The sequence below is a fragment of the Benincasa hispida genome, chromosome 5 (assembly GCF_009727055.1).
Source record: "Benincasa hispida cultivar B227 chromosome 5, ASM972705v1, whole genome shotgun sequence".
In the NCBI taxonomy this organism is placed as follows: Eukaryota; Viridiplantae; Streptophyta; class Magnoliopsida; order Cucurbitales; family Cucurbitaceae; genus Benincasa; species Benincasa hispida.
Window position 1 is genome coordinate 45,945,648 of NC_052353.1, and position 25,959 is coordinate 45,971,606.

General features: G+C 35.5%; 4 protein-coding genes and 1 pseudogene across 8 annotated transcripts; 1 reads left to right on the forward strand and 4 right to left on the reverse strand.

Moving 5' to 3' along the window:
- Positions 1-1,410: 1,410 nt before the first annotated feature.
- Positions 1,411-1,884, reverse strand: LOC120077356 (uncharacterized mitochondrial protein AtMg00860-like). Its single transcript, XM_039031241.1, has one exon. The coding sequence runs from the start codon at positions 1,882-1,884 to the stop codon at positions 1,411-1,413; it is 474 nt and encodes a 157-aa protein (XP_038887169.1).
- Positions 1,885-5,158: 3,274 nt separating this feature from the next.
- LOC120077534 (beta-amylase) lies at positions 5,159-9,150 on the reverse strand. Of its 3 annotated transcripts, XM_039031446.1 has the most exons (9): positions 9,012-9,150; positions 7,882-8,103; positions 7,518-7,589; positions 7,032-7,430; positions 6,585-6,749; positions 6,252-6,515; positions 5,920-6,129; positions 5,566-5,805; positions 5,159-5,463 (listed from the first exon to the last, which is right to left on the reverse strand). In XM_039031446.1, the coding sequence occupies exons 2-9, from the start codon at positions 8,095-8,097 to the stop codon at positions 5,269-5,271; spliced, it is 1,761 nt and encodes a 586-aa protein (XP_038887374.1). In that variant the 5' UTR covers positions 8,098-8,103; positions 9,012-9,150; the 3' UTR covers positions 5,159-5,268. The 3 variants fall into 3 exon arrangements, with proteins under 3 accessions (XP_038887374.1, XP_038887375.1, XP_038887373.1); XM_039031447.1 differs by lacking the exon at positions 7,882-8,103 and having other exon boundaries at positions 9,012-9,147; XM_039031445.1 differs by lacking the exon at positions 9,012-9,150 and having other exon boundaries at positions 7,882-8,952.
- Positions 9,151-9,248: 98 nt separating this feature from the next.
- LOC120077536 (proline-rich receptor-like protein kinase PERK8) lies at positions 9,249-11,738 on the forward strand. 3 transcript variants are annotated; one of them, XR_005481774.1, is made up of 3 exons: positions 9,249-9,774; positions 10,555-10,647; positions 10,726-11,735. XR_005481774.1 is itself a non-coding variant. In XM_039031450.1 (2 exons), the coding sequence occupies exons 1-2, from the start codon at positions 9,280-9,282 to the stop codon at positions 10,564-10,566; spliced, it is 507 nt and encodes a 168-aa protein (XP_038887378.1). In that variant the 5' UTR covers positions 9,249-9,279; the 3' UTR covers positions 10,567-11,738. The 3 variants fall into 3 exon arrangements, 2 of the variants coding, with proteins under 2 accessions (XP_038887378.1, XP_038887377.1); XM_039031450.1 differs by having other exon boundaries at positions 10,555-11,738; XM_039031449.1 differs by lacking the exons at positions 10,555-10,647; positions 10,726-11,735 and adding an exon at positions 9,882-10,071.
- A 5,869-nt stretch (positions 11,739-17,607) lies between these two features.
- On the reverse strand, positions 17,608-18,515 carry LOC120077535 (cysteine-rich repeat secretory protein 38). Its single transcript, XM_039031448.1, has one exon. The coding sequence runs from the start codon at positions 18,355-18,357 to the stop codon at positions 17,608-17,610; it is 750 nt and encodes a 249-aa protein (XP_038887376.1). The 5' UTR covers positions 18,358-18,515.
- Positions 18,516-22,383: 3,868 nt separating this feature from the next.
- LOC120078765 lies at positions 22,384-23,169 on the reverse strand (annotated as a pseudogene).
- Between the last annotated feature and the right edge of the window lie 2,790 nt (positions 23,170-25,959).

The following is a 25,959-nucleotide window of genomic DNA, read 5'->3' on the forward strand; positions in this document are numbered from 1 at the left end:
CTTGTTTCTTCATACGGTTCTGAGCAATCACTAGGTGTTCCTTGAGAGCGTTCAAAGCCAAGTCTCTGTCCTTTTGCTGTTGTTCAACACTGTTATTAGAAGACTTCTGATCTCCATAGTGAACTATAGGAGGAGGGGGCCGACCAAACACTACTTGGAAGGGAGTAGTTCTAATGGATTGATGGAAGGTGGTATTGTACCACAGCTTGGCCCATGCCAACCATTTGTTCCAACAGGTAGGCTGTTCATTACAAAAACACCTCAAATAAGTCTCCAAGCAACGGTTAACTCTCTCGGTCTGTCCGTCGGTTTGAGGGTGAAATGTTGTGCTTCTTCTCAGTTTTGTTCCCAAGGATGTGAACATTTCCCTCCAGAAATTGCTTAGAAAAATTTTGTCCCTATCGGTTGTGATAGACTTAGGAACTCCATGAAGCTTAACCACTTCTTGAATGAACAGATCAGCTACTTGCTTTGCAGTAAACAGGTGCCTCAAGGCCATAAAGTGTCCATACTTGCTAAGCCGGTCAACCACTACAAGGATCGAATTGAACCGCCCAGACTTGGGCAGCCCCTCAATGAAGTCCATAGTCCATTCCTCCAACGACAGCTCGGGAATTGATTACGGATGTAACAGCCCCACTGGTGATTGTGAGTCTTGTTTCGTTGACATACCTCACAGCCTTCTACATACTTTTGAATGTCAGATTTCATCCCTGGCCAATGAAGCTCCCCATTCATCTTCTTGTATGTTCTTAGAAAACCCGAATGGCCCCCCAACACGGAATCATGGAAGGTGTGCAGCAATGAAGGAATCAGTGATGAGTTTCGTGGAATTGCCAACCTCCCCTTGTACAACAGCCTTTGGTTCTTCCACTGGTATGGTGGTTTCCCTTCCGGATCCTCTTTCAGTGTGGCTATATTTCTTTGGAGTTCTTCATCCTCCCCTACTTCCCTCAAGATCACATCTAAGTCCACTACTACCGAGGATACTAAACTTTGTAATTCCGGAGCCTCTTGAACTCTAGAGAGAGCGTCTGCTGCTTTATTGGACAGCCCCGGTTGATAGAGGATCTCGAAATTGTAGCCTAGAAGCTTAGTTAGCCACCTTTGAAACTGCGGTTGAACCTCCCTTTGTTCAACGAGAAATTTCAAGGCTTTCTGATTAGAGATGACGGTGAACTTCCCTCCAAGTAGATAATGCCTCCATTTTTGAACTGCCAAGACTACGGCCATTAGCTCTCTTTCATACACAGACTTGGCTTGCGCTCTTGAAGACAACTTTTGGCTGAAGTATGCTATCGGTCGGTCTCCTTGGGTGAGCATAGCTCCTAATCCTACACCGGAGGTATCAGTTTCTATGATAAACGGTTTGCTGAAGTCTGGTAGGGCTAAAACAGGACACGATATCATCTAACTCTTGAGATCCTCGAAGGCTTCGGTGGCTTTCTCACTCCATCTAAAACCATTCTTCTGGAGTAACTTGGTGAAAGGAGCAGCTCGGCTACTATAACCCTTCACAAACCGACGGTAGTATCCTGTTAAGCCTAAGAACCCCCGCAATTCAGTGATGTTCTTCGGTTGTGGCCAATTGACCATCGCCTTAATTTTGTCTCTATCCGCTTCTACCCCACTGGAAGAGATTAGATGACCCAAGTACTGAATCCTTTCTTGACAAAAGACACATTTCTTCTGGTTAGCATACAATTTATGATCTCTAAGGATGCTGAACACTATCCCCAAATGTGATTCATGTGTGGATACATCATGGCTGTAAACTAGAATGTCATCAAAGAAAACAAGGACAAATCGACGTAAAAACGGTCTAAAAACTTGGTTCATAAGCGACTGGAAGGTGGCTGGTGCATTTGTGAGATCGAAAGGCATGACAAGAAACTCATAATGTCCCTCATGTGTGGAAAGGCCATTTTCTCGATATCTCCCTCCCTCATTCTTATCTGGTTAGCCTGATTTGAGGTTAGGGTTGGCAACGGGGCCGGGCCGGGGCGGGGGCGTCTCCAGTCCCCGGCCCGGTAGGGGAAATTGCCCCCATCCCCACCCCCGTCCCCGGCCCCGTAGGGGAAATTGTCCCCCATCCCCACCCCTGTCCCCGCCATTTGAAGGCGGGGACGGGGATTCCCCGTCGGGGAAACGAGGTCCCTACAGGGCCCCATTCGTGGCAGACTTCAACAGAGGGGAGGGATGAGAGAGCGAGAGCGAGAGTGAGAGTGCGAGGGAGGGCGAGAGCGAGAGCGCGAGTGAGAGGAGAGGGATGCAGAGAGCGAGAGGAGAGGGATGTTTTGTTGCAGATTGCAGAGAGCGAGAGGGGACTGGGGAGGGGATAAAAATATATATATAAATTCGGAGTCGGGGATTAATCGGGGTCGGGGTCAGGGCGGGATATTGTCCCCATCCTTGCCCCGTCCCCGGACGGGGCCCCGAATAAATTCCCCAGTTTGACCCCATCCCCGGTCAAACCGGGGAATCCTCGCCCCGAACGAGGCGGGTATCTGCGGGGACCCGCCCCGTCGGGTTTTTTTACCAACCCTAATTTGAGGTTTAGTTTGGAGAAAACAGTGGCTCCATGTAGTTCATCCAGTAGTTCCTCTATCACCGGTATAGGGAACTTATCAGCTACCGTAGCTTGGTTTAACTTTCTATAATCCACACAAAATCGCCTCCCCCATCCTTCTTTTTTACTAAAAGCACCGGGCTCGAGTATGGACTTCTGCTAGGTCGAATAAATCCTGCTTGCATCATCTCTTGAACCAGTCTCTCTATTTCTTCTTTTTGTGCATACCCGTACTTGTATGGCCTTACATTAATGGGGTTAGTTCCTTCTTGGATATTAATGTGGTGATCTACTGATCTCTGGGGAGGTAGGGCGGAAGGAAGCTCGGAGATGTCCTGATTTTGTTCCAAAAGTACCCGAATCATCAATGGTAAGTTAGAACCCCTTTATTTTTCCTCTTGTCTACTGTCCTCTGTCTCTTGCTCGATTTCAAGTTGCTGGAAGTCGACTAGAAATCCCATATCATCATCCTCCCAATGCTTACTCAACATTTTGTAAGACACTCCAACCTTAGTTAGCGATGGATCCCCTTGTAACATGATGTGAGAACCCTCGGCCCAAAAATTCATGGTTAAAGTTGGCCAGTGTATTCCCATAAATCCTGTAGAGCATAGCCATGGCATGCCTAGAACCACATTCATCCGGCCAATTCGATAGTTAAGAAGTCAACCTTCACCTTCAGCCCAGGTAAATCGAGTTCCACTCCTCTGCAAATCCCCTTTCCTTCTATTTCACTACCATTTCCGATTACAACCCCAAACTTGGTGTGCTTCTCTGTTGGAATGTCCAGCTCCCTGACCGTGTCTTGGTGGATGAAATTGTGTGTTGCCCCCGAATCAATGAGGACTAGTACTTCCCTTCCCTTGATCTCCCCTTTCAGCTTCATGATCCCTTTCACGGAAAAGCCTAGTAATGAATTTAGTGCTAACTCTGCTTTCTCTCCTAATTCCACATTATTCAGCTCTAGCTTCTCTTCCTCTGCTTCGCCTATCTCCTCCCCTGTTTCCTCCTCTTCGTTAGTAATGAATAGCATTAGTTGGCAATTCTCACGAAACTTACACTTATGTCCGGGGGAATACTTCTCGCTACATCTAAAACAGAGGCCCTTATCGAGCCTATCCCTGAATTCGGCATCAGACAAGCGCTTGACCGGTGCTTCCTTCTTGGTGGGAAAAGACTTCACAAGTATGGCAACCTGTTTCATTGGCAGCACTTCATTTCCCTTTGTTTGTGTCTTCTCGATCAACTCCTTCTTCCCCTGGTGGGCCTCCCTGCTGCTCAGGCCATTCACTCTCAGATCTTTCAGTGCAATTTTGAGGGCTAGGTTCCTGTCATTCACCAGTTGAGCTTCCCTCATACAATCGTCCAAGATCCTTGGGTTACGGCTGATGACTTCAGCTTGTATGATTGCCTCCAACCCATTCAAGAAAGCATCTCTTAAGACTTCTTCAGACAACTCCGGCAATGGGGTAGAGCAGGTTACAAACTTCTTGACATAGTCCGAGTAGGTACCTTCTTGTTTGATCTTCAGTAAACACACGCACAAACTTCCTTCTCCCACCTTCCGGTAGTGATCGAATAACTGGGTTTTCAATTCTTCCCAAGTGGTGATGGCTCAGCGATTGTTACTTCATTCGGCGCGAAGCTGACGACGGCCACCTTCACTTTCTCGGCATCAGTTAGCTCATGGATCTCGAAGTAATGCTCGGCTCGGTAAACCCATGATTCCGGGTTCTCCCCTGTAAACATTGGCATTTCCAGTCGTTTATACTTCCCCTTGTCACCTCCGGTTGTGTATCCCACGTGTGATGGCTCGGCTTTCCCGATCTTACCTTTTGCTTTGGTCATACTGTTATTAGCGATCATCGAATCCTTTTTCTTTCTGCTGGAATTACTTTCCCTCACTTCTTTGGTCAGTTTTTCTAAGTTTTTGCACAGTCTGGTCAGCAACTCACGTATTCCGGCCATCTCCTTCTTGGCCGATTCCATCCTTTCTTCAAGTTACTTCTGAGACATTCCTCACGTTTTCCCCAGGATTGCGGCTCTGATACCAAGTTGTTACGACCCTTCGATCACCTAGCTTTCTCCCCTGCAATTAAGATACTCAACAAGCAATATACAGGCACACAATTAAGGCTAAGAAGAAGTTACAGACAGCACAGAAGAAAGAACGACTACTCTTCTCATTCAAATAACAATTGCTGGACAAAATCGATAACATCAGCCAATCTCACAATGAGAATAAATTCGGAAAAACAAAGAACAAACAATTAGGAACCCTGAACTAGCCAAGGCAGCACCGGAAGCCCCTCCCCAGGAAATCTCCTTCCTTATTTTTCTACCTGCCTTCCATTCTTTTCCTCCTTTCATTTAAAAATGCAGCTGGGGTCCACTTCAACCGTTTTCATCCCCCACTAGCTCCTCTGCCACTCGCCCTGCTGAGTCACCCTCATTTCTAACCGTATTCTCCCATTTTCTTCCTATTTTACCCCTCCTTTTTTATGTGTAAATAATTGGAGGTTTTACAGTATCATGCTTGGTAACCATAGGTTTCACCATTTTATAGAGATGAATTTGTGCCTGTGGTAATTTTCGGTAATTGTTATTTAACTTTATTTCATATCAATATTATACAATAGCAAGAGGAACACTGTTTCTTATACATGAACTCTATAGTACCGTTTTGTGTATATCTTATTTCACTTAAATATATACAGTATTCTATTAAAGAAATCCACAAAAGGACCACCAATTGGAGTATCGGTTTCCCTATCCCATGAGAATGGCTTCGATGGTTCAGTTGCTTCTAAAAGTGCTTCCATTGAAATTTTTTCTTTTGAGTGATTGAGTGGGACAACATAGCAGTTATAGTCCTCTGGGTTGGGGCAGTAACCCTACAGAACACAAAAGACAAGCCAGTTGAGGCAAAGGCAGAAAGGAGGAATTTGATTAATCTTTATTCGATTCTGGCTTTTCCGGAATAATGTAATCATTACCTGATCAGCATGCATCTTCATCACAAAGCGCTTGAATATATTGAAATTTCTCTTTTGCAGGAGTTTGTTACAAAGTCGAAGGTATGTCACTCCAAACATCTTATGCTTTGGTTGACCGTCTTTGTTGATTCCGTTTGGTCTAGCATTCAAAAGAATTTGATTGTAAGCTGCATGGTCATACCTTGGTAGTGCATTCTCTCCTGCTACTACAATGCCTTCTCTCCAACCTCCACTTAGAACCTGTTGGTGATGAGTACATTGACAGTTTACTCAAAATCAATCATTCCTAGAATTTGGGATCAATTTCTTAATCTGTCTAATATCACACACTACATGAACTTGATTATACTTTACCTGCTGAACTAGTTCCTCAGGTCCACTTTTGGCTTTTGAAATATGCTCATAATTCCTCATCTCTAGACATGTAAAATTCAAAATTGCATGGTGCCTTGATAGCATCCTTGCTATAGGTCGGTATCCATCTCTAGTTTTCAAATTATAATATCCTGATGTAAGCTCAGCTGCATGGTTTTCTGTTTGATACCACCAGTGGATCCCGGCTACCTGTTTTTATTAGGAAGTACAATGTCTTTCACTGACATGACTTCAGAAGAAAGACAATAACTTGTGCTTTTAGATGTTTCTATAATGAATAGATGTAGAAATATATTTGCTTGGAGACATACTTTGGCTGCTAGTTTAAGTTTACAACCAAGGAAAACTTGGTTTGCTTCTTCAAGGATCTGATCACCATGGTTCAATAACTTGTTGGAATACCATGTCAAGAAAAACTTTCCTTCATCAGATTGGTAAGTGCCATTCGATCTGAAAAACTCTGTAGATTCGGGAGCGTCATTGTAAGTTCCTGCATTATCTGGAAGTTTCCATTCAGGATGTCCAGCAGTTGCTGCGGCCTCATTGAATTCCATTTTGAGATATTTGTCATAGCACTAATATTTGAAAAAGAAGTAAAAACCAGAACAGGGTGTCCTTTAAAAATGTTCCAAAATTTGTCTTACCTGGAATTCTCCAATACCAGGAAATTCCCATCCCTGATTTTGTACATATGACGGATACCTCAACTCCCCGGCGGGGCCAAGTCCCACTTCAATGTCTATTATAAGACCATCGTCTAAAAAATCCACCATATTTTCTCTGAAGCTCTTCATGTAATCCCTGTATAACTGTGTAGTTCCATAATTTGAAATTATTGTAAGGAATGAAGTAAAATATAAAGGATCAACATTTGTAATATAATTTTACTGTTCTTCCATTTTCAAGATTTTCTTCTACACATTTACATCAGGATCAAAGGGTACCCATCAAGGGAAGCATTTCAGTGTCAGGATTGATTGATCTGATTTACTGTGACCAATTTGACTTTTTTGGCTACTTGACATTTTTGGCGACTGATTATTTATTTGAATTCGGTTATCTGTCAAGCAGTTGCAAGGAGCTGAGCTGACCTCTACAGCAGTTCGCCCATGAAAGAGAGGTTGGTTATCGACTCCGAGAGTGAGGTACTCCTTGTTCCTGGTCCCTGATCGGTTTGTGTAAAAGATATCAGGATTTAATTCTCCAATTTTGAGAACCCAACTGGGGAGTGGAATATTGACAGAATCTCCCACATTCCCTCCACATTGGTGGAAGGACATTATAGCTTGAAGTTTCAGGCCACATTCTTGAATTATCTTAAATAAGCTCCTATATGCAGTCCAATCGTACTGATTTGGCCCTTTAGATTCTACAATCCCCCACCAAACATCAATCATTACCCCATCTACATCTGCTGCTCGTAGTTGTTCGAGTTGTTTCTTTATCCCATCTCTATCTTCCAGTTCATTATCAGTTGTAACAATTTCCAACTGGTGTTATGAAAATAAGAAGAATGATAAACTGAACTTGTTCGACTCTGATGAATGCGAGTATACAAGATTTTGTATGCAACTTACTGGGAGCATCACATAAACTGGCACATAATTTTGTATCAACTTTACATCATAGTCAGGACTGCTGCTTGATACCTTCATGAAAGAAAAGAAAAGTTTCATGTAAGAACGCAAAGTGGATAAAAGTGCATAAAGCAATTAACTAAATGAGTCCCGAACTCAAAAATATAAATGAAGTATCAAGTTGATGAGAAAGAAGACAGGCTTTCCAAAAGAACAAGGCATATTTTGATCCTCAATATTTCTGCATGTGAAGTAAAAGATTGAATCAAGGTTGGTGGCCTCTTCAAGCTTTTGCAAGGCCATCTATGTCACAGGTTCAGAATATCTGATAGAAGAAAGATGTACATCCCTGAACATAAGTTACCTCTGGTTCTATCATAGTCATCTCATATGCCGGAGTCCGAATATTGATCCTTGGTGTTATAGACCAACATGGTAGAGACCAGTTGAGTTTTAGCTTCTTTACTTGCACTTTACATTTAACTTCACCTTGAACATATCCTCTGCATGGTGCTGTTCTCTCTATTAATCCACTATGCACTTGGCACACAACACTTGCCATGATTGTGTCTGAAGCCATTTCCTTCTATTGTTTATGAGTAATGAGTATTAGAACAGATAGGAATTGAGCGAACATGAATTCACACATAAAGAAGGTAAGGATAACGAATGGGCTAGTGAATCACAATCCATACACGTTCTTCCCCAATTCAAGAAAGAAAACGTCTTGTAGTTTCTTCATGTCCAAGTCCATGATTGGTAAAAGATGAGGAAGAACATGTCATTTGATGCTTTATTGGTTGTACTCTTGCTGAGACTTGCACAAGTCAGACAGGTTTTTGTGAATAGTGACAGCTTGGAAGAATTCAAAATATTAACAAATTAAAATTATGATGGTTTAGTTTTCAACATTATTCACAAACATTATTAATCTGTGTAGGCTTCTTTTAAAGAGGGGAAATGTGATGCATAGTTCAGCTAACTCAGAGCCACAGCTGGTTAACTCCTATCTCAAAGAGGAATGACTAGGCGGACATGCTTCGTTGGCTCGATTCTTGATGTCTATTCAACAGGTATGTAATAACAAACAAAATCACTTTTCATTTTTAACCTCAAATGTGTGAATGGAATTTTCTCGAAGTCCAATCCCACAGGCTTTTTTACCTTATATCATTAGTGCCCCACTTCAACTCATGGGCATGGTGTATTGCTGACCGCCATTGCCCACCAATCCCTTGAGGTAAACATTTCGATTTTTTCTCTTTCTTTTTTATTTAGTACATGTGGAACTTGAAGATTTGAATCTTTGAGCTCTTAGATTATTTTATATAGACAAGTTGATTTCACTTTTATTACATAAAGTTAACCATGCTTTAAGAGCTATTGTCACTAGTTAAGAGAGAAACTTGATCCTTTTTCAAGCTTAGCCACTTTCTCTTCACCCACTATCCCTCTCTTGATCCATGTAAGGACAGTAAAAAGTGAAAATCTTACCTGTCATTCACTCAGCAACAAAAGTGAAAAGGGTAAATGAATGGTGACGGTTTCATTGGCCTTCACGTGGATCCGATCCCATTTCAAGTTACAACTCAGTGAGTAGCCCAGTCCAGTCCCTTACTCTCTCTCTCTCTCATCTTGCTCGTCTTCTTCAACCGCCATGAGAAAAAGACGAAAGAGAAACAAAGCCCAAGTCTTTTTCTTGTGAAGCGACGAACTGTGTGTACTTTTTGGACTCTGAAATTTGGAAGTCTGTAAATCGAAAATGTGTTATGTGGGCAAAGCAACTAAGATCTTCATCTTCATTGTCACCGTTTTGGTGGTTCTTGGTCTAGTTCTTGGCTTCGGATTTATGCGCCACGGCCTCCAAAAATCCCACAAGTGCTCCGGCAACTCCTGTTTTTCCCCTCCGGCCGTCTTTTCCAACCCCAATTCGGCTACTCCCGGTGGCGCCGCCCCCATCTCCGCATCCAATCAGCCGCAGAACCCACCAAGCCCACCGTATTCCAATCCAAACCCACCACCCCAAAATTCGATTCCAGCTTTTCCGCCTCCTTCTGACACTACGCTGGCTTCCCCGCCTCCGCCTGACGTAATTGCGACTTCCCCACCTCCGCCTGACGCTATTCCGATTTCCCCACCTCCACCTAATACCATCCCAAATCCCTTACCGCCACCACCACCGACGGCAGCATCTCAATCTCCGCCTGCCCCAGAAACTGAAGCAGCGCCGCCGTTAACTCCGCCCAGTACGACGATGGTGAGTCCGGGCCCAATGCATGCTCATCTCGAGTCCTCGATTCGTAAGACCAATAGGAAGTTCTGAGATCGATTTTTTCATTGATTTATCTCGTTTATATCTTTCAGGAAAAAAAAAAGTTTGGAATTCTTAGATGGGTTTGTAAAGATTCGGGTGAAATGCGAGTTGTGTTAGATTCGAGTGATGGGTCGATCCAATTTTCAGCTGTTTGGCTGCTTTTTGATGACGGATTTACAGTTCCATTTTACTGAAATTTCGCAGAAAAGCAGAGGAATCAGCAGTGATTCCCTTTTTTTTTTTTTTCCAGTGCATCAGTTTCACAGTTCATCTTTGACCATTGTCGTCTACAGTGTCTACACTTCTCTCAGTGGCATTAATCGCTATAATTTATTTGACTAAATTTCGCTAATTTCTTCATTGGATTCTCAGCTTAAAAAACCTAAAATGTCGAAGTGTGTCGATCGGATCCCTTTTTTTTGAAGTCGATCTGTAATTATCACCATTTTCTACTCTACTGGTTTACGATAATTCTCTTTAATGTTAAACTCAAAACAAAACTAGAATTTTTGTGTATCAATATGTCTTATTTGTATTATGGTTGATGAAATTTTCTTTTAGAATACCATATCGCAAAACCATTACATGGGTGTGTCGCATATGACCTTATCTTAAAGATTGGATCAAGATAGATAGATATTTTAGGATCTGTTTGAAATAATAGTGCTTATAAAAAGTGTTTTTAAGTAGAGACTCGATATACTGGTTAATTTGGTGATACAGTTGGAAAGCTGATTTGTGGGGGAGTGAAGTTAGGGATGCTTTCTCTGAAATGTCTGAACTGAACCATTTTCAGACAAATGTGGTCTCTCCGAGGTAAACGAAGCTTTCTTTTTAGCTTCTATACACAGACAAAGTACAGATTTTAGCGGAGTCCCATGTTCAAATTTGCAGATGTTTCGCAGTAACAACCTAGCTTGTCTTCAAGACGCACAGATTTCTCAAAGATAATGGCTTTGTCTTTGTGAGCACTGGCTCGAATTGAAACCTATGGATAAAAGCCACTGATGTTCCATCAAACGGCTGAGGTCTCCTTGCCTTTGTAATTAATTTCTACGGCCTTAAAATTGAGTCCAAGCTGCAAAAGTTTGTCTTTAACCACGTGATAATAGGGTGGCTACAAAGAAGTTTTGAAGGTTTATTGACCCTGGCAAATAGGGTATATACCCTACAAACTAAAGGACAAGAGTTAAATTTGGAGGGGACGTGGCTTTGGTACTCTGCCAACTGTAACCATTAAATTAAGGTTTAGAATTTATAAACTGCTGCGGTGTTATAATTCATGTCATGCACGAGGATCAGTGACCGGTCACCGGAATCTTGCCGGCTTCTGCGGCGGACGGCGGCAAGTCTCTTGATTAGTTCCGACAGTTGAATGAGAGGACAGTCATGTGGGAATTGAAGAGGAGATTTAAAGAGATATTGGGCCCTTTGTGATCTTAGCCTTAATCCCCATTGTTTATAGGCTGAAGCGCACCAAGATTGGAGAAGTTGTGAATGTCTATTTTTCTTTTTCTTGGGTAGAAAATGTGATTGATATTAAGGAGGTGTTTGTTTAGGGTGAGAGTGAGAGTGAGAGTGAGAGGGAATGAGTTAGACATCCTAAGCTCAACTCTTATTTGGAGTAAGGATCTAGGAAGTTTGGTTTCTTGCAGCTTTTTTTCGTGGGTTTTATTTCGTGGGTTTTAATAATAAACACTATTCAAATCTATGGGTTTCTTTTTTTTCTTTTTTCTTTTCTTAATTTAATCTAAGAAGTTTGTCTGCCAACTTCTGGACACCAATTCGATGACTGTCGTTAGCCAACCCCGACCACAACTTTCAATGATCGCTGGCGCCCAACCTTCGACCACCAACGGTCACTACCGCCTCTGGCTGCCACTTCCAACAACGCAAACATTTTTTTCTCTAAATCATTCCAAAAAGACCCTTAGTTTAACTAGAATAATTTTTTAAAAAAATACACTTTCTCTTTATTCTAATGATTTTTTCTTTTGGAGTTTTTCTTAATTATTATTAATATTACATTATCTTTTTTTAAATTCTCTCTCTTCCCTTCCTTGATTAAAATTAATGTTTCCTTCATGTTAGGGATTTCATTTATTTTCTGTTTTTCTTAATGGAAAATCAATCATTTATCTATTGAGATCTCAAGTATATGTCGAATATACTTGTAATATAGTGGAAAATGTAAATATACATCATATATACCATGGTTTATTTTATGGCGTGTTTACAAATATATTTAAAAATGTAAATATACATAAAATATATTGTTAGATATATAAGACAACATCTTATACAAATTGTATTGTTCATGCATTTATCAAATATATACTGATTTATTTATAGAAAATTCAAATATATAATGTTATGTATATCAAATATACCTTGTTTTCTCCTCTGAAGCTTCTCGTCGATTCTTGCTTTTATTTTTTAGGGCAACAATTTTCGAATTTTTGGAGATATTTTCCTTACTTGTAGAGGATCTAAAAAGAAATCTATTTTGGAAAGTTCATAACCACAAGAAACTTCATTTACATGCTGAGAGCTAAAAAAGTAAATTGAGTCATATTTTGTTTAAAATAATAGCTCATTATTAAAGGAATCGGGTCCACTACGGAAGTGGGATCGGTCCCGTTTCCTAATTTTCACAGACTAAAATTTCAGATAACAAAATATGCATTTACAGAATTTACAGTATACTTTAAAGAAGAAATAATTAGAATTAGAACAATTACTTACCCTTGAAGTCAAAAGTCTTTACGAAACTTCTTGTCGATTCGGTCAGTATAGTAATCCCAAAGATTTGGACACCACCAAAAGAGAGCCTCCTGTATTCTTTGTAGGGTATGAGAATTTTCAGAGTGACTTTGGGAAGAGGAGGAAGAATTTGAGAGGAGATTTTGTAGGGAAGATTTCTATAGGAAAACCCAAAAAAAAAAAAAAAAAAAAAAAATTAACACACACCCCAAGAAGGATCTCTGATATCTTCTATGAAGAAAATGAATAGCTCGTAAAAATGAAAATCCCCACATCCCCACGTTTTTTTAGAGAATTAAGGAGAGGGATGTTGTAACTCCCTCCTTTTAATTTTAAAAATAAATTAAAATAAATAATTATAAATATATATATATATACACCACATGTAATTATATGTTATATCAAATATAATACATAACCTATAATTTTTATATTGTATCAAATACAATATAACCTATAGTTTAATTCTCTCAATTATTTATGATATGTAATAAAGATCAAATGTATATTAAATTTAATTATATGAATCCAATTTACATAACTATTTATTTCCTCTCAAATAAATTTTATATTATAATATATCAAATACATTATATTAATTATATCACGTATAATTAATTTTCTTTATTAATTTGAAAACATTCAAATTAATCCTCAATAATCTCAGTTGAGCTACAGAAGAGACTTTATGGACCGGTAAATTGAAGTTCCAATGATACTTGAATAATTAATTAAACTCCTTTAATTAAATTATCCAACATCCGTTTGTTGGGGTTGATGCCCTAAAGTCTTGTTCCTGTAGTTTGTAAACAGTTTTTCGAGTGCTTGTGATGTATAATATATGATATTTACTTCACTTCTTGATTTTGCTCATTTGGATTTTTTATTTGCTTTACCACAAACCAATAAACTAAAATCTCTGGTTGTATTTATGTAACTTAAGCATGTATGTGGTGACATATAAGTGGATCATGTCTTAAGTGATAACCAAAATGGTCTATAGTATATGAATATAGGAGGGAAACCTTATCCTAGTAACGCTACGGATGCGGCCCGCTTTATGGAGTAGTTACAAGCGTTGTGACTTGTCACAGATGGTCTGATCTTGATCTTTCGTGTAGGGGACATGCAAGCGAGGGCGTCTTATACAAAGAGTTTGTAAAGACCTGACACGAAGTGTTAACGTCTCGCTATATAACACCGTTCATGATAGAGACTTCACTTCACTAGGATGACCCATTGGTACATGACCTCAATCCTAAGTGAGTTGAGAACTTCTGCCATTGAGGGCGTTCTTTTGATTTTCATGGGTGTGAGTGGCCAGGCCGCCGACTCAAATCTACCACTTTAGGGATTCGTCTAATTTGGGAGCTGGGAACTTAGCTACACAAGATAGAAAGTTATTTCCTTCCCCGAAGTAGGGGTAAGTAGATAGATAGCTCCCTTAAAGGCTAATTCTAGGCTTGAACGATGTGGCGCCACACACCTTTTCATGGCTCGAGAGGTGTTCATTCATAGTTGGACTATGTTGTATTGTTTATTAGAGGGATCAGTGGTACTTAAGGAGTGAGATGTAATTACAGGGGCAAAACGGTAAATTAGCCCAACTGTACTTACGAGCATCTTTGAAAGGTTATCATACTCATGATTGGTTATCCAATGGACACAAAAATATATCTGTGGTAAGAAGAGTTCAGCTGTCGATTTTTAGTGGAATGTCTGGCAGTTAACGGGTGGTGGATCTCGTGGCTAAAGAGTTTAGTCAGCTATTCATTTACCGTTGGAGCTTCGAGCCATAGGTTCATTAAGTCTTCTTGGTAGCTTGAATACAAGTTGAGAATAAGTTTTTGGGTCAGTTTGAAATGTTCAAATTGACAAGAGGGAGTTGATTATATATGATATAATTGAACTGGTCAATTAATATATGATATGATTGAATAAATGTATGAGATACATTATTTTGTAGGAAATTGGATATAAATGTGATTTATATCAAGTAGAGGAGAAAACATTATAATTGATATATGATATCAAACTGTAGGTTAATAATATATATGATTATATTTATTATTTTATTAATTGGGCGTTATGAGATAATTAGTCGACGTTTTCTTTGAATTCGTGCAGTAGTGGGAAGTTGAATTCAATTCTAGTAACTGAAGAATAAAATGAAAATTGTTTTCATTTTGCATGAGAAAGAGACGCATAATCGTTCACGGTGTGAAAGTCTTCTATCGCTTAGTGTTGAGAGCCTATACGATAGCGCCCGCTTACTAAACGATCACACACTCACGCTTTCTAAACGATCGCCCGCGATTTCCTAAACGATTGCTTACCTTTTCATAGACGGTCACTTAGCTCCTGAGCGTAACTAAACGATCATTACCTTTTCATAGACGATCGCTTAGCTTTTACTACACGATCGTGTACCCTGCACTAAACGATCAAGCACCCGACTATAGATAGTCTCTTCATTCTCCCACTTGCTAGATCGTTGTACACGATAGCCTTTCCTCCTCCATCTACCAATTCCATCAAAGCCCACCTTTTGGATTCTCACTCCGAGAATACTGAGGGCTCTGAGTGGTGGTGTCGTCCTCGTTGTCTATTGTTCGTGTGCTGCTGTTCGTGTAAACGACCGTGGTGTTGTTGGGCGATCACTTACTGGTCGAGAAAGAGTGAGAGGAGTTCGTTCCCGGAGAGACTGAGATTTGTGAAGAATAGTCTTCAACTAGTACGTTCTCTCGGTCTTTCTGTTTTTATCTTTTAAAGCATGCCAGTAATTTGCGTTAGCAATGCATATCTGTATGTTTGAATGTATATGTGTAATTTCTGTCATAATGAATTGGAAAGATCCGCTTCCGCTCATAGGTACTCTTGTTTAAGAGTTCCTTCACCGTTAACTGCCAGTCACTCCACTAAAGACTGAGAGCTGCACTCTTCGCACTATAGATATATTTTTATGTTCATTGGATATAATCAATCAATAGTATGATGACCCTTCACAAATTGCTCATAAGTACAGCTGAGCTAAAATTATCGTTTCATCCTTGTAGTTACATCTAACCCCTTACGTATCACTGATCCCTCTAATGAACAATAAGTCATAGTCCAACTATGACCAAATCTCTCTCGGGCCAAGAGAGGGTGTGGTGCCACATTATTCAAGCCTCGAAATTAGCTTATAAGGGAGCAATTTATCTACTTACCCCGATATTAGAGAATGAATGAATTTCGTCTTGTATAGTTGTATTCCCAGCTCCCCAATCAACGAATCTCTAAAATGATAGGCTTATTGAGTCGGCGATCTGACTACTCTCATCCATACAAATCAAAAAACCACCTTTATAGGTAGGAGTTCACAACTCTCTCAAGATTCAGGTCATGTCACCTATGGTCATCTTGGTGAAATGTAAGTCTCTATTATTAACGACGTTATATAATGAGATTATTTATTTCGTGGTCCAGTCTTATCCAAATTCTTTTGTATAGAACACCCCCGCTCACATGTCTCCACATGAGTTATTAGGATCATATCATTTGTAGCACTTTACAACAATGGTAACATCTACAAAGTGGGACGTATCCGTAGTGTCGCTAGGATAAGGTATCCTTATCCATCTACTACAGACCATTTAGGTTATCACTTAAACATGATCCACCTGTATATCTCTCCATACATGTTTAAGTTACAGAAGATAACCTTGGATGTTAATTTATTGGTTTTGTGGGTTAATGCTACTAAATGTCGAATAAAACTATCTCATATTTTATTAAATAAATAAATCGTTTGTACATTATAATTATAAACTACAGGAACCACAAGATTTAGGGCAACAACCCCAACAATTATAACAATTTAGCACCAAATAAAAATTCAAATTCAAATTTTGTGATTTTTTTTTTTTTTTTGTTAAAAATCACTTTTGATCCCTGAACTTTCTTGAGAGTAATAATTTAGTCCCTAAACTTTGGTTTGTAACAATTTAGTCCTTGTACTTTTGTAATGCTTTGGTCTATGAACTTTAGTATTTAATAATTTAATCCTTATACTTTCAAAATTGTAACACTTTAGTCCTCACGTAAAAAATTTCATCAAATTTAGATGTCAATTCTAATATTTTACAATGTAAACTTTATATTTTGAAAAAATATTGAGTCTCTATTTAGTTTAACGGTTTATTTATGCATGAAATCTCATTAAATCTTATCATTAATTTTTTATATAGGAACTAAATTGTTATAAAGTTTAAAGTATTAGGATTAAATTATTACATAGTAAAGTTCGACTAAATTGTTACAAACCAAAGTTAAACATACCTCACTTTGAGTAATTTTATCCTGGGTGAGCTCTTGAAAATTTTTTTAGGAAGCATGTGAGTGAAAGACAAAACACGCTTAAATATCGATTCCAAAACCTATATTTCTATTCCTGTATCTTAATTTAGTTATCGTTCTTATTACCGAGAAATTTTGAGTTGGTTTATCTATTATGATATCAAGTGGACAAGTTAGCATTGACTAGTTAGTTAGTTGAATAAGTATAATTATAATGAAGAGCTCACTGTATTATTCAGTGATTGAGTTTACTAAAATCATAATGTTAAACTCTTCTCCTCAATAAGCCAACGTATTTGTTACACTATCGGTTCTTTTGAGTTGTGTGTTCCAATTGATTTTAGATTTGTTAATTAAAACTAAAACCGTGATCTGAAATTGTATATATAATATATATCTTGTCATGCTCCCTCTCACATTCATCATCTTATTTGTAATATATTTACTCTAAAATCTGACCTAGCCATTATTCTCTTCCAAAATGCATGGTATAAGCAAAGTCATCTTCCAGAAATTTACTATAACCTTTTAGCTTAAGCATTTGGATTGATAGGCGAATGAACACGCTTTTTAAACAAGTTGAAAGATTCTATTTAAACATTATTCATCAACATCATGATGAAATTATTAACTCATGACAGAAAATATAGTATTCAAATTATGAGTTCTTGATTTTTATGCAGTAAAGAAGGGGTAAGTTTCATATCTAAAGTTACAACTCCCACCAACCACTCTTCCACCAACTTTAGCTCCATTTGAACAGCAATATGGAAGCTCACCAATGGCATCATCAAGACATTTCTTGCAATCTGCAGTCCAAAGATCTCTTGTGCACTGAACCAATCCATACAGCTTCTTGGAGCTCCCAATCTCCAAGTCTCCAATGGCATACAAATTCTTTGAAGTTTTAGCCATTTCAGACAACCCACTAAGCAAGTTCTTAACTTGCTCCTTAAACGACGACGGATCGTCGGCCTCACGAACATTCACTAAATAGAACCTAAACCCTCCATTTTGATTCTTCCCAAAGAATTTTGCATTGGAGTATTTCAAAAGGCATGAATCATACCATATGGCTGCCCCTTTCTTGTAAGGGCATCGTTGTTGGATCTCTTGTCCGGCCGTCGCAACGCAGGTCTTGCAGTCGGCGGGCGAGATGTCGCCCCGACATAGAGCCAAGCCATTGACTTGGTTTTGTGAATCTTTGCCTCCAGTGGAGCTGAGGCCGAAGCCAGAGGGTGGGGCGCTATTTGTCAATCTGTCTAGAGCTTGTTTTAAGTTGGAAGAATAGAGGCTGTTCATTGTGTAGTTATCTGAGCTTGAACATGTATGGTATAGATATGAGGCATTGATTGAGGTTATGATATTGCCTAAGGCTGCAAGAAAGAGGAGGAGAATTGGAAGAAATGGTTTTGATTGGCTCATGGTTTGAAATGGAAGGTTATTAGATTTTGAGAGTTGTTATTCATTTCTTTTAAGAGTATCCAATATATATAGAAGGGGAGTTGTTATAGGAGATATACTTGTTACTCTTTAAGATTTAAATACTGTTCATATCTCATTGATGTAAGATAAGATTTAAATTCTGCGCATATTCTTATTTAATGTAAGAGTGTACTTCATATATAGCTTTAAAATGATTTTAGATGTATTTTTTAAAATAATAAATCTGTAAGGTTTTGTGACAAATAAAAATCGCTTTTAAAATAATCATATTGAACTAAACATAGGCAATTTATTGAGAATTATTTTTATATCATTCTATGGTGATTTGGCCTTTGTAGAATTATATTTATGAAAATGCAACGAATAGAGAAACAACGGAGGTGACCTCTTTTCTTTCTCTGATCGATGACTTTAACTTTAGACTTGGGAGACTGGATATTCATTTTGGAGTCCTAATCCGCGAGAAGGGCTACTCTTGTAAATCTTTCTTTAGGATTTTATTGGATCTCTTTCTTGTTTGTGAGTCGGTTTTTTATGTTTTATTGAGGACTAAGAACATAAAGAAAGTCAAGTTCTTTTCTTGGAAAGTTGTGTTTGGTGATGTGGTCACAATGAACAGGCTTTTGAGAAAGTTGCCTGTGTTAATTGGTCTTTTGTTGTATCTTTTGTCAGAAGGTGGAAGAAAACCTAGATCACCTTCTCTAGGAGTGTCAATTTGCGAGGTCTGTGTGGAATTGTTTCTTTCAAGAGTTTGATTTTGTGTTAGCTCGTTAGAGGGATGTTTGATGATTAGAAAGTTCTTCTTCCACCTGTCTTTCAGAAACAAATGTCATTTTTTGTGGTTTGGGAAATTGTGTGTTTTGTTGTGGGATCTTTGGGGAGAGAAGAACAATAGAGTACTTAGGTGTAGCCGATAAGGACCTTAGTGAAGTTTGGTCCTTAGATGAGGTTCCATGCTTCTCTTTGGGCTTCAATTTTTGAAAATTATTTTGTAATTATTTCCTAGACAACATTTACTTAGTTAGAAAATCCTTTTTCAAGTAATGTTTTTTTTGTGGGCTTGACCTTTTTTTTTTTTTTTTTTGTTTTCTTTATGTCTTTACTTTAATGGCTGAGCTAGCTCATAAGTCATATTTTTCTAAATAAATTACTTTTATTCAAAGTAATTAAAGAAATGTGTTAACTTAATAGAAAGTGCATAAACTAAAGGTCATGCATGTCAAACTCACAAGAAGACTTTCATCTATGTTCACAAACTTTATACATCAAATTGAATTTATATATAGCCTTTTTTGGAATGTAAAACTACTCTTATATAGGTTAAAAACCAACATTTAAAAAAAATCAATTGAATAAGAGGATTCAAACCTCTAACATCTAATAATAAGTTGTCTACATAAGAAATTGTTGATTTGGATCTCTCTATCTTATATATTATTTTGCTTTTAAAAAATAATTAATGAATTAAAAAGTGTAACTTTAGATTTGGAAATTGTTTAATGTTGAATGCTATCCCTAATTACATTAAACAATACAATTGGGTATACTTTTCCTAACCACACTAGTGTGTTTTGATAAATATCTAGAAGATTGAGATATTACTAATGTATCTTGATTAACATCTCATATCCATAAGATTTTGTTAGTGCTCTTTACAAATTTATTACCCCTTCTCCTTAATAGAATTTCCAATTTCTCTTTTGATCTACAATAACATTTGAAATTCTCATCTTTTACTCATGGTATTAAATGATAAAATATCACAAATGTGAATATAATATAAATATAAATATTTTAATTAATTTAAAAAAATATAAAATCCTTATTTATTTATCTAAATATTCATATTTTTTTAATTTTTTTTGTTTGAATAGTTTTTTCCTAAAATGTTATTGATATTTCTATTGACATTTTTGAAAATAGAAACATTGACATCTTTATCAACATCGAAATTTCGAATCTAATTCTGGTTCGTCAAAATAATAAATAAATAAATATGTATATATTGGTCCACTAGTTTGAGAATTTAGAGCAATGTTGTATCATTAACCACTATGGATAAGCCTCATATAAGTTGGATTTATGGATGAAGCACTTGGTTTTACTTATGTTAATCCTTTCAAATTAATGGATTTTGTATGGCGCACTTCATTATTTAAGTATATGACCTCTTTTTGCTGAATTTTTATTGAAGTTGAATGGAGCACTTTATTTATACATGCTTTTATAAAAAAAAAAGGAATATTAATATAATTGGATGGTTGCCCTTAATCTACATTTCACATTTTTATATAAAATATATTTAAAGGAATTTAGTAGAGAGTTTGGATGGTGCTCTTTTACTTATGTATATAATTAATTATTTTAGTACAATTGGATTGTGATTAGTGCACTTCATTTTTGTATATGATCTTTTGAAAGGATTTAGTACAATAGGATATTAGCGCTTTTTTATTTTATTTTATTTTTATGATATGTGGAATCGGTGATCGAATTTCGGGCTTGAAAATTGATAATACAATTTTTTATCATCTAAGCTATGCAAGAACAATGTTTTAATGCCTTAATGCGAAGAACAACGTTTCTTATCAATGGGTTATTGAATTTTATTTTGGGTTAAATAACTAATTAATTTTGTAAAGAATTTTAGAGTTTATGTCTATTTAGTCTTTAAAATTTCAAAACTACATCTTTTAAGTCTCTCAACTTTGATCTTTTCAAAAAAAAAAAAAATTACGAACATAATCTATTAGAAATATTATTGAAAGTTTAGAATTTTATTAGATATAAACTTCAAATTTATATCTCTAAGAGTGATTGACTTTTAAAGCTTATGAATATGGAATTTATTAACACAAAATTAAAAATTGGAAATCTATTACTACTTAAAACATAATTAAAAGTTTTAAAGATGGAATAAACGAAAAAAATTAGAAACTAAACTTATAATTAATTTTTTTTCTCTAAAATCTAAGTGTGAGTTACTCTACAGTAGAGGGGAATTTTGTAGAATAAGCAACATACTGATATAGTTTTGTTTTCCACAATGAAAATAATGATTTGGTTGGAAAAATAAATTGGATTTGTAACATATTTTATATCCTCAAACATAAATCCATTAGATTGACAAAAGAAGAGAGAAGGGTTGAGAGTCATCAAAAGAACATCTGAATTTGAAAAAAAAAAAACACTTAAGGATTTGTAATATATTTTATATATCATGAATATAAATTCACTAGATGACAAAAGAAAAGTGAAGGTAGAAAGATTCATGGATGGAAAAAAAAATAAAAATAAAAATTAAGGATTAGTAATATATTTTATGTCCTCACCCTCAGATATAAATCCATTAGATGACAAAAAGAAAAGAGAGAATGGAGAGTAACTTATATATATATAAGAGAAAATATTCTCAAAATTATAGTAATAAAAAAATTAGATGAATGTTAGTGTTTAAAAAACTTGGGGAAAAGGTGTTAGTTTGAAACTAATTAAGAAAATTGGACAGTTTTTTTTGTCTTTATTATGATGCATTGATTCAAGATATGCATTCATTTTTTTTTAGTAATTTGTAGCTATTTTCAAGAAGTATAAGAAAAAAATTGAAAAAAATAAAGTTTGAAGTGTATCTTAAACCCAGAATCTAATAAAATATGTCCTATTTTTCTAATTAATTTCAAATTTTTTCAAATTTTTTAAAAAACACTGATATTAATCTAGTTCATCCATGAAAAACCTAAGAATTAGTATTGAATTGACACTAGTGAGATTTCAACATAAATAGGCATAAATCAAAAGATGTAGCGAAAGAAAAAACAAATTAAGAAGTATTAAGAGTTTATTGAAATCATTTATTATATATAGCTGTTGAATAATATATGTCATTTATACATTTACTTTTGTTAGAAATTGACATGTATAAATTAAACTTACATAATTTGAGATTAAAAATCAAAACTATCACAAATATATTTGGTTTTTTTTTATTCCCCCACACATAGTACACATATTATTACAAGTTTACAAGAAAAACTAACTTATTTTTGGGCATCAACAATTGGGTAAAGTTCATATCTAAAGTTACAACTCCCACCAACCACTCGTCCACCAATTTTATCATTACAGCAACTTGGAAGTTCACCAATGGCAATCTCAATACATTTCTTACAAGCATTACTTGATAAATCTCTACTACATTGAACCAATCCATACAACTTTTCCAAAGGCTTTTTCATCTCAACTTCATCGATCACATACAAATTCTTTGTAGCTTCAACTTTTTCAGACAAACCAATTAACAAGCTCTTCACTTGTTCATTGAACACCTCTGGATCATCATCTCTTTCTTGTAAATTCCACATGTAAAATTTATTCCTATTATCAATCTTCCCAAAGAATTTGGTGTTGGAATATTTCAAGAGACAAAAATCATACCATATGGCAGCTCCTTTTCTATTAGGGCATCTCTTCGCTTGCCGTGGCGACGTAATCCCTGTAATTGATAGGCGAGACGTCGCCACGGCAGAGAGCCAACCCGTTGACTTGGTTCTGTAAATCATCTTTGCCGATCGAGCTGAGACCGAATCTGGAGGGAGGGACATTGGAGGTCAATTGATCTAAGGCGCGGTTCAAGTTAGAAGCATAGGGACTATTGGATGTGTGATTGTCAAAACTTAAACATATATGAAAGAGAAATGAACTATCAGTGATAATATCATCACCAAAGGCTAAAGGGGAAATGAGAAAAAGGCATAGAAGAGTAAGGAAGATGGTTGGTTTTGATTGCTTCATGTTTTGAAAGAAGGAATAATAATAAGGATAGATTTGGGTTGTTATTCATTTTCCAAAAAGTGTATATATACATAGAGATAAAAAAAAATTAAAAAAAAATCAAACTATTTATAGAAATAATTTTAAAAAAATACTAATAGGTTTCTATCCATTTCTATTATTGATAGTCTTCTATCAGATTAAAATTTTGTTATTATGTAAATAATTTTCTTTATTTTTTTTATTTTGGAAGATCTCACATACATACATATATTATTGAAATTCTTCTATTTCTCCCTCATGATAAATATTGATTTTTAAAATATATATACTGCAGTCCGCAATTAAAGGTAAGAGCATTTATGGTCTCTTTGGCTTAGGTAGACGACTTTTTTTGTATTTGATAGATATTATTAGAAATATTAAATTATAAATATATGGTCCATACCATTTGGAAAAAAAATATATTACAATTTAATTCTTATAGTTTAAAATATTATAATCGCGTCCATTGGCATATTGTGTCAGAGTACGTGACAATAACAATAACTACTATTTATGCTCATTCATAAAAGATCCACTTAAATTTATTTAAATACAACCTATATTTTATTAATCAATTACTTAACCCATAGCTAAATAAAAAAAATTTAAAAAAAAAAGAAAAAAAAACATCTCATTTAGCTAACTACCATGTACCAATCAGTTTGTGGGACCAAATTTTTTATAAGACCATAGCGACAAAATTTAACTTTTAAAAATGGTATTTTCTTCAAATAAGAAGAACTAAATTTATAATTTAATTATTAGTAAATTGTCAATTCAAACATTGTTAAACATATAAAATGACTATTTTTTTGGATAGAATGTTTGATCTCTATCTTCCCATTTGTTGAACGTTTTTATTTTTTAAGTACAAATTAGTAATGAGAGATTTGAATTATAAAGCTCTAAATCTTCAATATATCTAAATTTCAATTGAATTAAGCTCAAGTTGGTTTACATTTGTTAAACTTAATTTTTTAAAAAAATATATCTACAGTACTACTAAATTTTGGATATCTCATTTGATTTCTTAAATAATAATTAAAAAATTTAGAAATTGATATTAGAATTTTACATTTATTTGCTGATTAACAAAAGAATATTGGATCAAAATAAAGGTATAGTAATTATAACGAACTACAAAATTTAAAAAAATGATGGATCAAATAAAAGTTTCAAAAAGATTTAATTATAAATAAAAAAATAAAAAAATAACTCGTTGTTAGTGTAATTTTACCAATGTTGTATTATTCTGAAAAATTATGGCCAATTGACGGTTCATTATTATTGGAGATAGCAATAAGTAAAGTCAACAATCTCGACTCCATTATTTGACCAAATGAACATCATTTGTTGACCCATTTACAATTATTTTTGTGAAGTGTATATCCTTAATAATGAAATTTCTCACCACCATGGGAGAACAAAAGGACAAATATCAATTTATATCTTTAGAATTTTAGATATTATATTAATTTAAATTCTAAACTAATAATTTTATTAATTTAAACTCTAAACTTTAGGGATTGAATCAATTTAAATCTCAAACTAATAATTGTACCAATGTAAACACTGAACTTTTATAAGCATATCAATTTAAACCCTAAATTTTCATAGTTGTATTAACTCAAACCTTTCATTATGTTTTATTTGGATATACTTATGAAAATTCAGAGTTTAAATTGATATAATTCATGAAAACTCAGAGTTTAAATTGATACACTTATGAAAGTTCAAGATTTAAATTGATACAATTCTAAATTTAGAGTTTAAATTGATACAATCCCAAAATTTAGTGGTATAAATTAATTTTTGCCCTTTATGAAAATATTGATTGTGTGCCACATCAATATTTTTAAAAATAAAGTTAGACTCACTAATATTGATATAAAGTTCATTAATTTATATGAAGGTAAATTTATAGTGTGGACAAAAAAAAATATGATATGCCTGTAATACTAAAATGTTTTCTCATCGTTAATCTTGTGATGGCAATCTCTTTGATTTTTTAGCCTAAGTCATTTCAAAATATTCACAAAGTATTAATTAGTTTGATTTTTGGAAATATAGCCACCAAGTTTATTTCGAGTAAATTACAAATTTAGATATTATGGTTTGGAAAAAGGTTAAAATTTAACATATGATTTATGGTTAGAATTTAAGCTCTACGGGTGGTTAGGGGTGTTCAAAAAACTCAATGACCGGAAAAAATCGAACTCATTTGGGTTGGATTGAGTTCAAATAAATGAAAATTATATGGGTTAGGTTGATTCATGGGTTCACTTAATATAACCCAAATCAACCTAAACCAACCCGAATTTATTATTAACTTTAAAATATATATTTTTTATTACTTATAACACAATTATTTATATATATATTGATTTTAATTTTATTTAATTCCAATACTTTTTGAATAATTTATTATTCAACAACTCTTAAAAGTAGTTTCTTTGCACTTTAGAAAGAAAATTTTTACTATATAAATTGAAATTGAGTTGTTAATCTTAAAATATATGAAAATAATTAAATTAGATTTTTACATATTTACGTTTTGCTTCCTTTTAGAATAAAATTTTAAATAAATGACCCGATTAACCCGAACCAACCCAACCCAAATATTTCATGGTTGGGATTGGTTGGGTTCATTTTTTAATAAGAGTTATTTGAGTTGAAAATATTTACAACCCGAACAATTGAGATGAGTCTAAAAAGTCTTTCAACTCAATCCAATCCCACCCATGAACACCCCTACGGGTGGTAAAA